Source organism: Oreochromis aureus, linkage group 8, assembly GCF_013358895.1.
Source record: "Oreochromis aureus strain Israel breed Guangdong linkage group 8, ZZ_aureus, whole genome shotgun sequence".
In the NCBI taxonomy this organism is placed as follows: Eukaryota; Metazoa; Chordata; class Actinopteri; order Cichliformes; family Cichlidae; genus Oreochromis; species Oreochromis aureus.
This window is the reverse complement of record NC_052949.1, coordinates 30,123,718-30,137,460: the sequence shown is the minus strand read 5'-3', so window position 1 is coordinate 30,137,460 and position 13,743 is coordinate 30,123,718. Positions and strand designations below refer to the sequence as shown.

The 13,743-nt window shown below is 42.9% G+C and overlaps 1 protein-coding gene across 6 annotated transcripts in view; it reads left to right on the top strand.

The window, feature by feature from the left end:
• exoc6 (exocyst complex component 6) overlaps positions 1 to 13,743 on the top strand; it is a 53,073-nt gene that overhangs the window by 24,199 nt on the left and 15,131 nt on the right. For 2 of the 6 annotated variants that reach the window (XM_039616742.1, XM_039616744.1), the window contains exons 6-20: positions 183 to 236; positions 448 to 598; positions 686 to 844; positions 2,044 to 2,112; positions 3,018 to 3,101; positions 3,772 to 3,818; positions 3,918 to 4,038; positions 5,378 to 5,449; positions 5,530 to 5,627; positions 6,041 to 6,146; positions 6,258 to 6,370; positions 6,476 to 6,587; positions 6,662 to 6,796; positions 7,258 to 7,437; positions 8,209 to 8,238. In XM_039616742.1, coding sequence (XP_039472676.1) covers positions 183 to 236; positions 448 to 598; positions 686 to 844; positions 2,044 to 2,112; positions 3,018 to 3,101; positions 3,772 to 3,818; positions 3,918 to 4,038; positions 5,378 to 5,449; positions 5,530 to 5,627; positions 6,041 to 6,146; positions 6,258 to 6,370; positions 6,476 to 6,587; positions 6,662 to 6,796; positions 7,258 to 7,437; positions 8,209 to 8,238 — 1,531 coding nt within the window. The remainder of the gene's footprint in view (positions 1 to 182; positions 237 to 447; positions 599 to 685; positions 845 to 2,043; positions 2,113 to 3,017; positions 3,102 to 3,771; positions 3,819 to 3,917; positions 4,039 to 5,377; positions 5,450 to 5,529; positions 5,628 to 6,040; positions 6,147 to 6,257; positions 6,371 to 6,475; positions 6,588 to 6,661; positions 6,797 to 7,257; positions 7,438 to 8,208; positions 8,239 to 13,743) is intronic. The other 4 variants (XM_039616746.1, XM_031739441.2, XM_039616743.1 and 1 more) reach the window with 3 other exon arrangements.

Below are 13,743 nucleotides of genomic sequence, written 5' to 3'. Positions count from 1 at the left end.
GGATCTGAGGCTTTCTTACTGTGTATTCATTTGACAACAGAAACAATGTTTTCTTAGTTTAATCATTCCTTGTGTTGCTACTAAGTTTCCAAGTCCATTTGAAGACTTAATGCTAAATGGTTCTAATAAGTAGCAATAGTTCTGAGTTATTATTACTAATACTGTGCTGTTTACGTCTACAGATATTATGCTGCACTAAAAACCATGGAGCAGTTGGAGAAGGTCTATATCCCAAGGTAGGAGGATCATACGATTAAGGCTGCTGAAAGAATGTCACAGTAATGTTGGCTCAACATGAGAAGCTAACAGGTGTCAGACTGTTAGTCTGCCAGCTGTTTCACTGCGCTGGTTTTTAAAATGTATTTCTTTATTGATTTTTTGAATGAATGTAGATGATGTTGGATGGGACTGCTGTTCTCTTTTCATAGTTCTGGTGTATCCCTGCAGGGTCAGTCAGTACAGGTTCTGTCAGATCATGGCTGAAAATCTGCCCAGACTGAGAGAGGAGATCAAAGACATCTCCATGTCAGACCTCAAAGACTTCCTGGAGAGCATTCGGAAGCATTCAGACAAGGTTGGAGAGACTGCCATGAGACAGGTATAGATCTTTTTCCTTTTTAAATAATTCAGGTCATAGCAGGGAAAAAACAAGTCAAATTACTGATGTGTGTGTTTTTGTCTTCAGGCACAGCAGCATAGGACCTTTAATAGTGCAGTAGCCAAGCAGGCCAGTATGGGCCACTACATCAAGCCCGTGTACTCTCTCAATGAGCGAACACATGCTCACACTCCCAACGGCCTGCTGATGGATGATGACACTGGAGATGATGAGGCTGATGAAGAGGTGAGAAAATACGTGTGTGTATCTGATGTGGCGGTGATGATCAAATACTGATGTCTTTTAAAGAACATTGACTGACAGCATAAAGATACAAACTTTTTTCCAATGCAAAATCTTTTTTTTATATAAAAGAAGAGATTATTAAAGTTTCCACTGTTACAGGATCGTCTTTTCCTTAAACGACTGAAAGTAAAGTGCTTTGCTTCTGGACAGAGATACAAATAATAAACTTGGTACACCCACCTTTACTTACCAAATAAAAGCAGATTCATCTAACAAAACAAATTCAGGTACTTTATATAATTTTTAAATTCAGCAGATAACAGTGCATCCACCCTTTTCTCTTTTTTACTGTTAATTTTCCTTCGTACTGCTCTGATGTGCAGCTCTGCTCTATGTGAGGCTAACCCACAGGTGAACACCTGAGATTCTGCTGCCTGGCTGCTCAATCGTTCTTCATTCTTCTCTAGTTTTCTGTTATTATATTTTCATCAGACATGACAAATGTGCAGGTGGATGTTTGACAATCAGTCATTAGTTACAAAGTGATCCATTTGTCATGCTGCATAATCAGGAAATCTGTAACAAAATTTCTATAATTACATAAGACAGTTTTGTAAGCATGGTTGTTACTTGTTGGGGCGACTGTAGCTCCGGAGGTAAAGCAGGTCACTCGCTAAGGTTCGTGGTTCGATCCCTGGCTGTTCAAGTCTGCGTGCCAAACATCCTTGGGCAAGATAATGATTCCCAGTTGCTCTCCAATGCATCCATCAGAGTATGAATGTATGTGAAGCTCTATGTCAGGGGTCCCCAATCCAGTCCGCGAGGGCCGGTGTCCCTGCAGGTTTTAGATCTCACCCTGGGTGAACACGCCTGAATCACATGATTAGTTCATTACCAGGCCTCTGGAGAACTTCAAGACATGTTGAGAAGGTCATTTATCCATTTAAATCAGCTGTGATGGATCAAGGACACATCTAAAACCTGCAGGGACACTGGCCCTCGAGGCCTGGAGTTGGGGACCCCTGCTCTATGTTAAATAGAAAGCACATAGCAAAACGTGCTTCTGTGAATGGCTGAATGAGGCACTGTGTAAAGCACTTTGAGTGCTCAGATAGAGCAGGTCCATTTACCATAACCAAATAACCAAAATATTAAGAAGCAGTTAAAAACATTCCATTTGTTTGTGTGTGTTCTTACAGATTCTTACAGCTCAGGATCTGGTGGACTTCTCGCCCGTCTACAGGTGTCTACACATCTATACTGTGTTGGTAGGTGTCTGTGGCGAAAGCCATTAACTAATGCTATCCATTGGTCTGCCTTATTTCTCTGTTCACTGCATTTTGATTATCTAATGATAGCTATGCTAATTAACTGGAATCAAGATTATAGTGCTAACATCCAACCTTACCCCTGAAATACAGCGGACACAGCTGTTTCATGATCAGCTCCAATTCCTCTGATTACATCAGACATCCTGCTGCACATTCAGAAGAGTCTCAGCTCTCCTCTCTGTGTCACCTAAAATAGTGCTGGGTCTGTTTATTACCCAAGCCCCATGAAGCCCAGAGCAGGTAAAAAGGACAGGAATTCAGACACAGAAAGGTGAGGTGTGGACCCAAACGCAGACAACGGAGATGAAGGTGGATGTTGAACAGAAAGCGAGACTTTATTTTAGTGAACACGACAACAAACAAAAGCAAAGGACGACTAACACGGAGCTAACAAAACCTATACTGGGAAAACTAAACAATACATGAAACCTGACAGATGATCCGACGAGGAACAAAGGAAAACACACCATACATACACAGAGGATAATGAGGAAATAGGAAACAGGAGGGGAACGCAGCCGAGACTAAACAGACATGACGAGACGCGGGAGGAGAGCAAAACTATAAACGCTAACAGGACATGGGACTGTCAAAGTAAAACAGGAAATACATGAACATAGAGACAAGGATGACTGGAAGTAACACAAGGGACCTAACAAAAACTAGAAACCACCAAAACACTAAAGAAGCAAGAAATGCAAACTAAAAGCCACCGAGTCTCCAGACCCAGGACCAGGACAGTCTGTGGAAAGGGATTTGATAATACCTGAGTGTTCTGGTTTGTAACATCAAAAAGTATCATATAGTTAATTGATCTATGTCTGTAATCTGTGTGTGTGCAGGGTGACCGAGAAACATTTGAGAACTACTACAGGAAACAGAGGAAAAAACAGGCCCGGCTAGTTCTGCAGCCTCAGGCTAACATGGTGAGCAACACAAGTGCTTTAACATACATGTAAAGCATATGAATGAAATTCAGACAAGCGCTCGGGGTTTTTTCAGTGGAGCTTTCATTGTGACTCTATATGGCACTAAACACAGTCTGCCTTGTATTAATTTTTCCTAGAACCTGTGTATTTCTTAATATTACTAAATAGATTACTCACAGACCCTACAGGAGCTGTGATCCAGCTCTGGCAAAGCTTAGAAAACCATGACTGTTACTGTTTTTTCAGGGGAAAAATAAACAGCTGTACTTTGTATTTAAAAAGTTATAAAGGACATTTTAAAGTTTTAGGATAACATCAGGAATAAGCAAAGATGCTACCACTAGCATGCTCGGTGCATCTCACCGTCATTTGGCTTTCGGCTTGTCCATGTGGGCAGCTGCACATTTCAGATAGGTGGCACCATCTCAGTCCATATCTTGACTATGGAGAGCGGTGCTGGTGTTCATCAGTTTCCAGGTCCCAGCAGGCTTGAGCCTCGGTGGTTCCTGGGATGAAGTCACAAAGCAAAAGCCATGCCGAACAAGAGCTGCAGAAATACAACTTTTAACTTATTTTTTCTCCCTCCTATTTCAATATTTGCCTTACTGGTGACTGTTACGTTTGCATCTGTATTAACATGGCTTTGTGTCTATTTGTGTGTGTTTAGCATGAGACAGTGGAAGGCTACAGAAGATACTTCAATCAGATTGTAGGGTAAGATGTTGCTTTCAGATGCTCATCAGGCTGTTTTGTTTCACTGTGAACCTAAATCTGTGTGTGTGCGTGTGTGTGTGTGTGTGTGTGTGTGGTCAGGTTCTTTGTTGTGGAGGACCATATCCTCCATGCCACTCAAGGGCTGGTGACCAGAGCTTTTACTGATGAACTGTGGAACATGGCGCTGTCCAAGATCATCGCTGTTCTCCGGACACACTCTGTAGGCGCGCACACACACACACACACACACACACACACACACACACACACACACACACACCTCTAATGTCTGCAGGGCATTGACTATGAATGGGAAGGATGCTGTTGAGAGTTAATAGAAATGATAGTTCCTTCATTCAGTGGATGATATACCCCTCACAGGTCAGCACACCCACAAACACACTAATGATGTCACTATTAAGAGCAGAGGTCAAAACACACATACACATGCAGGCAAAGAGGAGGCCATTGTGACCTTAATGAGAGACAGATTGCAACAATAACAGCAGATAAAGAAGGCATATTCCTGCCCGCTGGAGCCCTGTCAGTTGTAAATGACCCCGAGGATTATGCTAACAGGCTGGAGAATAGGCTGCACAGCATGGGTGAGAAGATTAACAAAGACCTGGTGTCCTCTGTGCCCCGCAGCCCCTCTGCTGTGCTCTGACAAAAGCAAGTCCACATTGTCGGGCTCCTGCACTTACAGCGAGTGCATGGTCAGCTAAAAGTAACAAGGCTGCATCAGATTGTTTAAAACAAAAAGCAAAACTAACACATGCAGATGATATACTTAATGAGTAAAATTCTCCCAGTGTGGGTTAAATAAATACATTATGCTTTCAATAGACAACAAAACGCAACTTAAACACATTTGCATTCATCACTGGTCTGGATATGGTGGAAGTAGACTTAATTTGTCATTTTTTAAGGTTGTTGGAGTCTGAGCAGATGGAGAGGCCAGCCATTGCTACTGAGTGTCCAGTCTCAGGCTGTGTTCATATACTTATTCAGGAGAGGTTCTCAGCTGTGCTGCTCTCAGGGTTATAAATCACCCTACTCTCTGGAAAAATGAGGACCTTTGTTAATGCACTGGCTTAACTTGTTTGTCATGTAGGCATTTTGACAGACTTCCTATAAAAATGTATATATACCTAGTTAAAACTTTACACAGTATACAGTGCAGTTACTTCATTATGTATTCAAGATCAAATTTGAGGCTCTCTGTGTTGACGGCTGAGGCCCAAAGTGGGTCATGGAACAGGACAATGATCCTAAGCACATAAGCTAATGTGCTGCAGAGTGTCAGGAAAGAAAAAGAATCAAGGCTCAAACTGCAGAAATGCTGTGGTGGGCTCTGAAGTGTGCTACGCCTAAACAAAGCTCAGTGAACTGAAACAATGTTGTCAACAAGAGAACTTCACACAATTAGAAGTTCAGTTACTGCTAAAGGTTACTGCTTTTCAGAGGACTGCAAAGACTCGCATGAACATAGATTTAGGAAGCAAAGCAGATAATGTGACGTTAGACCAGTGTTTGGTGATGACTCTCTTTTTCTGCAGTCATACTGTGATGACCCAGACTTGGTGCTGGAGCTGAAGAATCTAATAGTCATCTTTGCTGACACACTACAGGTTGGTTAAGAGTGGGACTTGACTTGTTTGTGACTCTGCTGTGTGAAAACGTGTTTTCTGACTGTGTGATGTTTGTGCAGGGTTACGGCTTCCCGGTAAACCGTTTGTTTGACCTGCTGTTTGAGGTTAGAGACCAGTACAACGAAACCCTGCTGAAGAAATGGGCACTGGTTTTCAGGTGGGCTTCACTCACGTGTGACATCTGCCACAGTAGGACGTGCAGAAACACTTTGGCACAAAGCTAAAAAAATTACAATTTGACAATAACAATTGTGTTTGCGGTAAGGCTTTCTTCTGCTGTGACATCCCCGTCTGTATGCAGCCTGCAGCCCCATATTTTGTTGGAACAAAGCAGAGCAGCTAAAAGCACATAACTAAAACCAGAATCTGCTTTGTTCGTACTGTTTCAGCAAAGCATCAGCACCATGTGAGGGAGGTTGTTCTTTTTTTCATATCATTGATCCTGAAAATAGCACTGAGACGACATATTAAACTGAAAAAATGGAATGGAAACATTTTAAGTGTTTTTTTTGTTTCTGAACGAACAGTGGAGACCGAAGTGTGTGAGAACTCTGATCTATGTTCCCATAGAGAGATCTTTGAACTGGACAACTACAGTCCCATCCCAGTGGAAACAGAGGACGAATATAAACTGGTTGTCAGCCGCTTTCCCTTCCACGATGCTGAGATAGAGAAGGTAATGCGTTCAAGTACCACAGTCTCGGTTGCATCCACGTAAAAGAAAGATTTCCTAAAAGAGAACTTGTGTTGGATGAAAATTAATAGTTTTTCTGTGTGTGTGCATAAGCAGCAGGACTTTCCTAAGAAGCTGCCAATGTCCCAGTCTGTCCCTCAGATCTACACCCAGGTCAAAGAGTTCATTTACGCCAGCCTCAAGTTCTCAGAGTCACTACACCGCAGGTACACTACTCTATGTTCACTTGCCACACGAACACTTCTACATATCTTATCGCCCTGAACTGTCGTCTCCTCACTTTGCAACTGTCAAGTTTTTTGTGTGTCCAGTTCAACAGAGATTGATGATATGTTGCGAAAATCTACCAACCTGTTGCTGACAAGAACTCTCAGCAGTTGTCTGCAAAACCTTATCAAGAAACCTCACATAGGACTGACTGAGGTTAGAGATGCTCACACACATAGTCGTGAAAAGCATTCAGGATTCAGTCTAGAACTGTAACCTTGTCTCTGTAGCTTGTGCAGATCATCATTAATACCACCCACCTGGAGCAGGCCTGCAGGTATCTGGAGGAATTCATAACAAACATCACCAACGTCTCCCCAGAAACAGTTCACACCACAAGACTCTACGGATTGTCGACCTTCAAGGTGATTTGTGCCTTTAGAAGTCACCTTCTTCATACCTTGGTTGTAATGAGTTACTTTACTGTTAGCTTTCTTACCTCTGAGCAGTCCGGCCATTCTTTTCTGACTTCTTGCATTTTCATTCAGTGAACATATTTACTTTTTCAGTCTATAAACTGATATAAGAGATCATTTTGTGGGAGAATCCCAGTAAATCAGCAGTTATTGAGACAAGGCCAGCCACGTTCAAAGACATCTTTCTTCATTATTCTGATGCTCAGTTCTTCAGCAGGTCGTCTCGACTCTGCTTACATCCCTGATTACATTCAGTTGCTGCCATGTGATTGGCTGATTAATGAGATTTTAGACGAGTATACTTAATGAAGTGGCTGTAATTGAAGCTCTGTCTCCATTCCAAAAATGAATGTGTGTAGGAAAAACAGTAATATTTGCTCCCATTAAATCTTGTGAAAACATTGTTCCAGGATGCTCGTCATGCTGCAGAGGGAGAGATTTATACCAAACTGAACCAGAAGATTGATGAGTTCATCCAGCTAGCAGACTACGAATGGGGCATGGCCGAGTCAGACGGCCGTGCCTCAGGGTATCTCATGGACCTGATCAACTTCCTACGATCTACTTTCCAGGTGTTCACACACCTCCCGGTGAGTGTGAGCCGCCTCCTAACCTCTACACATTAGCTCAGCACCTCTGTCTGGGAACTGTGGAACATAAACAGTGTGGGGTTGTGTTGTTGTTGTTCCTTCTGTTCACACACTAGCTGTATGGCGTGCTGTGAGGTTGATCTTTTGTTGATACTATGAACGCATGATTACCTTTCTTTTTGTTTGTTTGTTTTTCCTTCCCTGACTTCCCACCATCACTCTGTTTTTTACGCCCTCATGGCATTTCTATCAGATTGTAGGTGCTGTCTGAAAAAGGTTTATACTGTGGATATTACATTGAGCTGTGTACATGTTGCAGTGGTGATTTCTGCATGATGTGCTGTTACTGGCTTGTGCAATGTTTTTGCAAACTGACATCATCTCCAACCAAACTGAGCACAAGTATAAAGGACTTGATCAGAAACTGTTATTTGAGCTCACAGCCTGATTGGTCTGATTGTTCGCTGTACCTGCCCTTCTCACCTGCATGTGTTATTATTTCTCTGATGAGTTCTAGCTTGTGTTTTCAGTTTTTTTCCAACTTTTTCAAACTATCTCCTGCTGTGTCTCCATCCACACCTTCTGTAATGCACAGCTTTGTAACTGAATTGTTTTACTCCTTGATTAATTTGACATATCAAGCATGCAAGATATCTCTAGCTGAATTTACCTCCTCCTGTCCATTTATTGTTGCCACATTTCTTTTCCTGTCCTTTCCCTCTTTTCCTCTCCTTCTTCCATTTTTGGTTGGTTTGGGGGTTCTCTGCTCAGAATAACAACAATGATCATGCATCAATGTCGGTGAGTATCCCTGCCTGGATTCTATAACACTTTGCTGCTAAGCTACAGGCAGAATGGCGATAAAGTGCATGCTAATGTTTGCCTTCAGAAGTCCCACAACTCTAAGCTTGTGGTTCTGCCATAGACTGAATATAAAAGATTGATGTAGCCACCATGACATCACCTGTTAGGTATTGTTTCCATTTTAGCTCTTTGAAACTGGACATTACAGGATAGGCAGACCTTGCTGTGGCACAGGGGGACACTGCAGGCTAACTGGCTAAAGACTTACAGATGACAAGTCTGCAACTCTGCACTTTTGCTTTGGCTTCACTTTTCAGACTTGAAAACTCTTCAATGTACAATCTTTTCCACTGGAACTGTTGCTAATGAAACGTTCACAGACCATAATTACATTCAAACTTGAGCAACAGATACGTTTATCTGCAGGAGAGCTGTGAAACCAAGGATCAAGTAACATCCAGATGAAAGCTAAGGCCAGAATACTGCAATTCAACTCACCTTTATTTATACAGCACCAAATCACAACAGCAGATGCCTCAAGATGCTTTTTTGTAAAGACCCTACAATCAGTCTTTACCTTGGCAACAATGGAAAGGAAAAACACCCTTTTAACAGGAAGAAACCTCCAGCAGAACTAAGCTCAGGGAGGGGCAGCACAGCCGTTTGGGGTTAAGGGAGGAAGGAAGGACAAAGATAGAGCCAGACATTTAGAATAACTAATAATTAAATGAAGAGAGATGTGTAAACACATAGTGAGTGAAAAAGGTGACTGAAGAAGACGAAAAACTACATCATGGAAATCTCCATTTTTTTTCATGCAGTCAAATTGTTTCTGTGAGTAGTAGTTCTTGACTCTGTTTGCTTTTGAAGCCTAGGTGTCATTTTTATCTCTGCTGTTGAATGTTGAATGTCCTGTTAGTTTTATTAACTGTGGCACAGTGGTTAGCACTGTTGCCTCACACCAAGAAGGTCCTGAGTTTGACTCCACGACCTGGCCAGGGCCTTTCTGTGTGGAGTTTATTAGTTTTATTCTAGTTTTATTTATTGTAAATTGTATTGTCTATTATTCTTATTTTTTCTTGTTTTACTATTATTTAGTTTTCATTATTGTTTAATACCTGTTTTATATTTTCTTGCTGTCTGGAAATAACTTTGGTCAACTACATTGTTTTTTTAAACTGCTTTAAAAATAGAGTTGAAATGGTTGGAAGTAGGCTTAGAGTCCACTGGGATCTGAGTGCAGGGTGGATATTACCTTCAGTACGGATGCCTGTTTAGAGGAAAGTAGGAAATTAAGAACAACCAAGGTCTCTGCAGCTGTCGGTGAGGTTGTTAGTAAGGGAGTATAATTCAGGCCCATCTGTGAGTCGTAAAAATGTTGTGTTCTGGCCTCACTTTCAGTGCTACAGTACACTACATGTAACTCTGAACTTGACGCCAGTCACTGCTAACCAGGAACACCAGTTGACTGCTGTTAATATAGTGAACCTGGAAACTTCTTTGAGGCCACACCCAGCAGCTACACTCAGCACACTTTACATAAATAAAACTTCTAAACTCCATTTTCTAATTTCTGTGCCTCATTGTTGACCTAAGATAAGATAAGATAAGATGACCTTTATTAGTCCCACACGTGGGAAATTTGTTTTGTCACAGCAGGAAGTGGACAGTGCAAAAGTTATGAAGCAAAAATTAGAATAAAATAAAATAAGAATAAATACAGTACACAACTGTACAGAATAGAATAAAATAAAATACTATATACAGTAGAATAAAATAGAATAAAATATACAATAAGATAAAAATAGAATACAAATGCTATATACAACTGAGTAAAAATACAACGATGCCAGGAAGATTATTGCACATTAGTGTTATTGCACATGTGTGGATGTGTGTGTTTGATCAGTTAAAGTCTTTGTTGTGGAGTCTTACAGCAGTGGGGAGGAAAGACCTGCGAAATCTCTCCGTCCCACACCGTGGGTGCCGCAGTCTCCCACTGAAGGAGCTGCTCAGTGCTGTCACAGTCTCATGCATGGGGTGGGAGATGTTGTCCAACAGGGATGACAGCTTAGCCACCATTCTCCTGTCACTCACCACCTCCACTGGGTCCAGAGGGCATCCTAGAACAGAGCTGGCCCTTCGGATCAGCCTGTTCAGTCTCTTCCTGTCCCCAGCAGAGATGTTGCCGCCCCAGCAGACCACACCATAAAAGATGGCTGAGGCCACCACAGAGTCATAGAAGGTCTTCAGGAGTGGGCCCTCCACTCCAAACGACCTGAGTCTCCGCAGCAGGTACAGCCTGCTCTGCCCTTTCCTGTAGAGGCGTCTGAGTTATGAGTCCAGTCCAGTTTGTTGTTCAGATGAACACCAAGGTACCTGTAGCTGTCCACAGCCTCGATGTCCATACCTTGGATGTTCAGTGGTTGCAGTGGAGGATGTTTGTGCCTGCGGAAGTCTACCACCAGCTCCTTGGTTTTACTGGCATTGATCTGGAGGTAGTTCAGCTGGCACCAGTCCACAAAGTCTTGAGTCAGTCCTCTGTACTCCTTGTCGTCCCCATCAGTGATGAGGCCGACTATTGCAGAGTCATCAGAGAACTTCTGCAGGAAGCACTGGGTGGAGTTGTGGGAGAAGTCTGCAGTATAGATGGTGAAGAGGAACGGAGCCAGAACTGTTCCCTGTGGGGCCCCCGTACTGCAGACGACCCTGTCCGACACACAGCCCTGAGTCCTCACATACTGTGGTCGGTCGGTGAGGTAGTCCAAAATCCAGGTAGACCTGAGGGAATAGATTGTTTTTGTCTGTTTTATACTAGCTGTACTATACTTTATTGATCAATTTAAAGTTCGTTCAAAGTTGCATTTCTAATACTTGAAGGAGATTTAACATGAAGCACTTCCAATTTGTTCAAGGTGCCTGTGTTAAACAAAATCCAGGTACCAGATATTCACATATATTGCAAAAGATATTGTGAAATGCACTATTTTATGCAGTTAACAACTTACTATTGATAAATGTTCATTTATAGTAAACCTTACATTTATATCCCTTCCGTGAATCACTACCTAATCGTGGTGGAGTTGCTTGTGTGTCCCAGTGATCCCAGGGCTTTTTGCCCGATGGTACATTCTCCCTAGCAAATTGGTCCTGGGTGTGGGACCAGTCAAGAGCGATTCAGAAGACCCTTATGAGTACAACATCAAGGAACATGAGACCACCCTCCTGTAGGCCCACCACCCGCAGGATGCGCCATCGAGGTTGGTTGCAGTGTGTGCCAGGCTGTGGCTAAAGGCGGAGACCCTGGGGGACCAATCCCCAGCTATTGAGGCTGGCAATTGGGACATGAAATGTCACCTCTGATGTGGGAGGAGCCTGAGCTATTGCATACCAACTTCTACGCATGGCTTGGACACTGGAACCAGTCTTCTGAAAAGGGGCTGGACTCTGTCCCAGTTTGGAGTTGCCCTTGATGAAAGGTTGCAGGCTGAGTTGGGTATCTTGGGATCCCTTTGGCTTGCTGCCTGTGAGTTGGGGTTTTTCCCAGTGGACGAGGGGGTTTGTTCCTTGCGCTTTCTTGGAGTCCCTGGGTGAGGAGCTTGAGATACTCCACCTGGGGACTCTCTCCACATGAGCAGGATGACAACAACAGTGAGACCTGGTAGGGCGTGATTGGGAGAAACGGCCTATCCCAGCTAGGGCTGGGCCATATCATACCGTTCACAGTAATACCGGTATAATGTTAGGCAATGATAAGAAAATAAAATATCGCGATAGTATATGGGTAAAATGCGCATGTGCAGTGCCTTTGTTGTCATACGCACATGACGGAAAAAGCATGGCGGCGACGGAGAATGAGAAGGGCAAAAGCGTATCGTTGAAAGAAGCAGATGAACCATAATTGGTTTGTAAAAATGGTGCGACTTCAGTGGTGTGGAACTGGTTTGGCTTTCGTCCGTCAGATACACACCAAAGCACATTTTTTGGTAGAGCATGAAAGCGGGCCGTCGTTATTACCGAACCGATTTTATGTGGTACACAGCGCTCAGAAATCTGTCAAAAAATGTTTTAGTACGACTTTGGTAAGCTACGAACCCGCACCACTTGATGGATTGTCAGAGCATTACAGTTACCATAGGCAGGAGCCTCGCAGAGTGATACGTACTGTGCTTCAACAAAATATTACCGTATTGTGCGTGTATAACCTCTTTTTAAGTTTTGTGGATATTATACATGGTTATGCTGAGGATATGTCGGCCAATTTCCACTGGAAATGCCTTTTGGTTAAACTGTCAGCGAGGAATTTGCATTTGCTCTGTTACATTTTTATATAGCTTTAATGCACATAAAAAACAGCTGTTTGCTTAAGTGAAAATTGATGGGGGGTTTTTTGCACTAATAAAGTTGTGGAGTTGTAAAGTACAGTGGAACCCCGACTTACGAAATTAATTCGTTCCCGAGGGTCTTTTCGAAAATTTTCATAGGTCGACGCACCCATCGCGCCTTTTGAGTGAATGATAGGCTATAGGCTAATTGCTAACTGCAACAACAATACGTCGTTCAAGTGGAACAGTGAAGCGCAAGTACGAAAGCCAAGGGGTTGTCACATGATTCGGAAGGCATTGTGGGCATTGTAGGCATTCTGGGCTCAGCCAATCAGAGCCAGCGGATTTCGTTACGCGGGCATTTTGCCGTAACACGGGCAGAAATATTGCCGTTAAGTGCCTTCGTAACTTGAATTTTTTGATAAATGGGGTATTCGTAAGTCAGGGTTCCACTGTATTTTGTCTCTTGTCAATTATATTGTCAGTTATATCGTTATCACAAATTTTCAAATATATACGGTGATAAATATTTTTGGCCATATTACCCTGCCCTAGTCCCACCTGAACCCGAGCGGTGTTCTGTTACTTGACATAACGAATACCATATTCGAACATAAGACTGCCCATAAGCGCATGTGGCATCGGGACACCCTAGGCCAGCGGTCCCCAACCTTTTTTGTGCCACGGACCGGTTTATGTCCAACAATATACCCCTCTGACCTGTCGGAGGGTAAGATGGCGCCGCCATTGCGTGCAATAGGTCGGCAGCCTTATGAAATTTCCCCCTTGTGGGACTAATAAAGGTATATCAATCAATCAATCAATCAATCAATCAATCAATCAATCAATCAATATTTTCATGGACCGGCCTTTGAGGTGTCACAGATAAATACAACATAATAAATCCAGTACCGGTACCAAAAAAAAAAGATGATTTATAACACAACACCCATGGAAACCGAGTTAATGATAAAAATGATAAAAAATAACGCTAAAAACCCTGAAAACCATGAATTTCACACCTGAGCCTCAACTCTCGCGGCACGGTACCAAACGACTCACGGGCAGGTGAGTCCGTGGCCCGGGGGTTGGGGACTGCTGCCCTAGGCCACAGGTTGATAATCCACTTTGTAATCAGATCATCATATCTGCGGCCATATGTTCTGGACACTCGGTT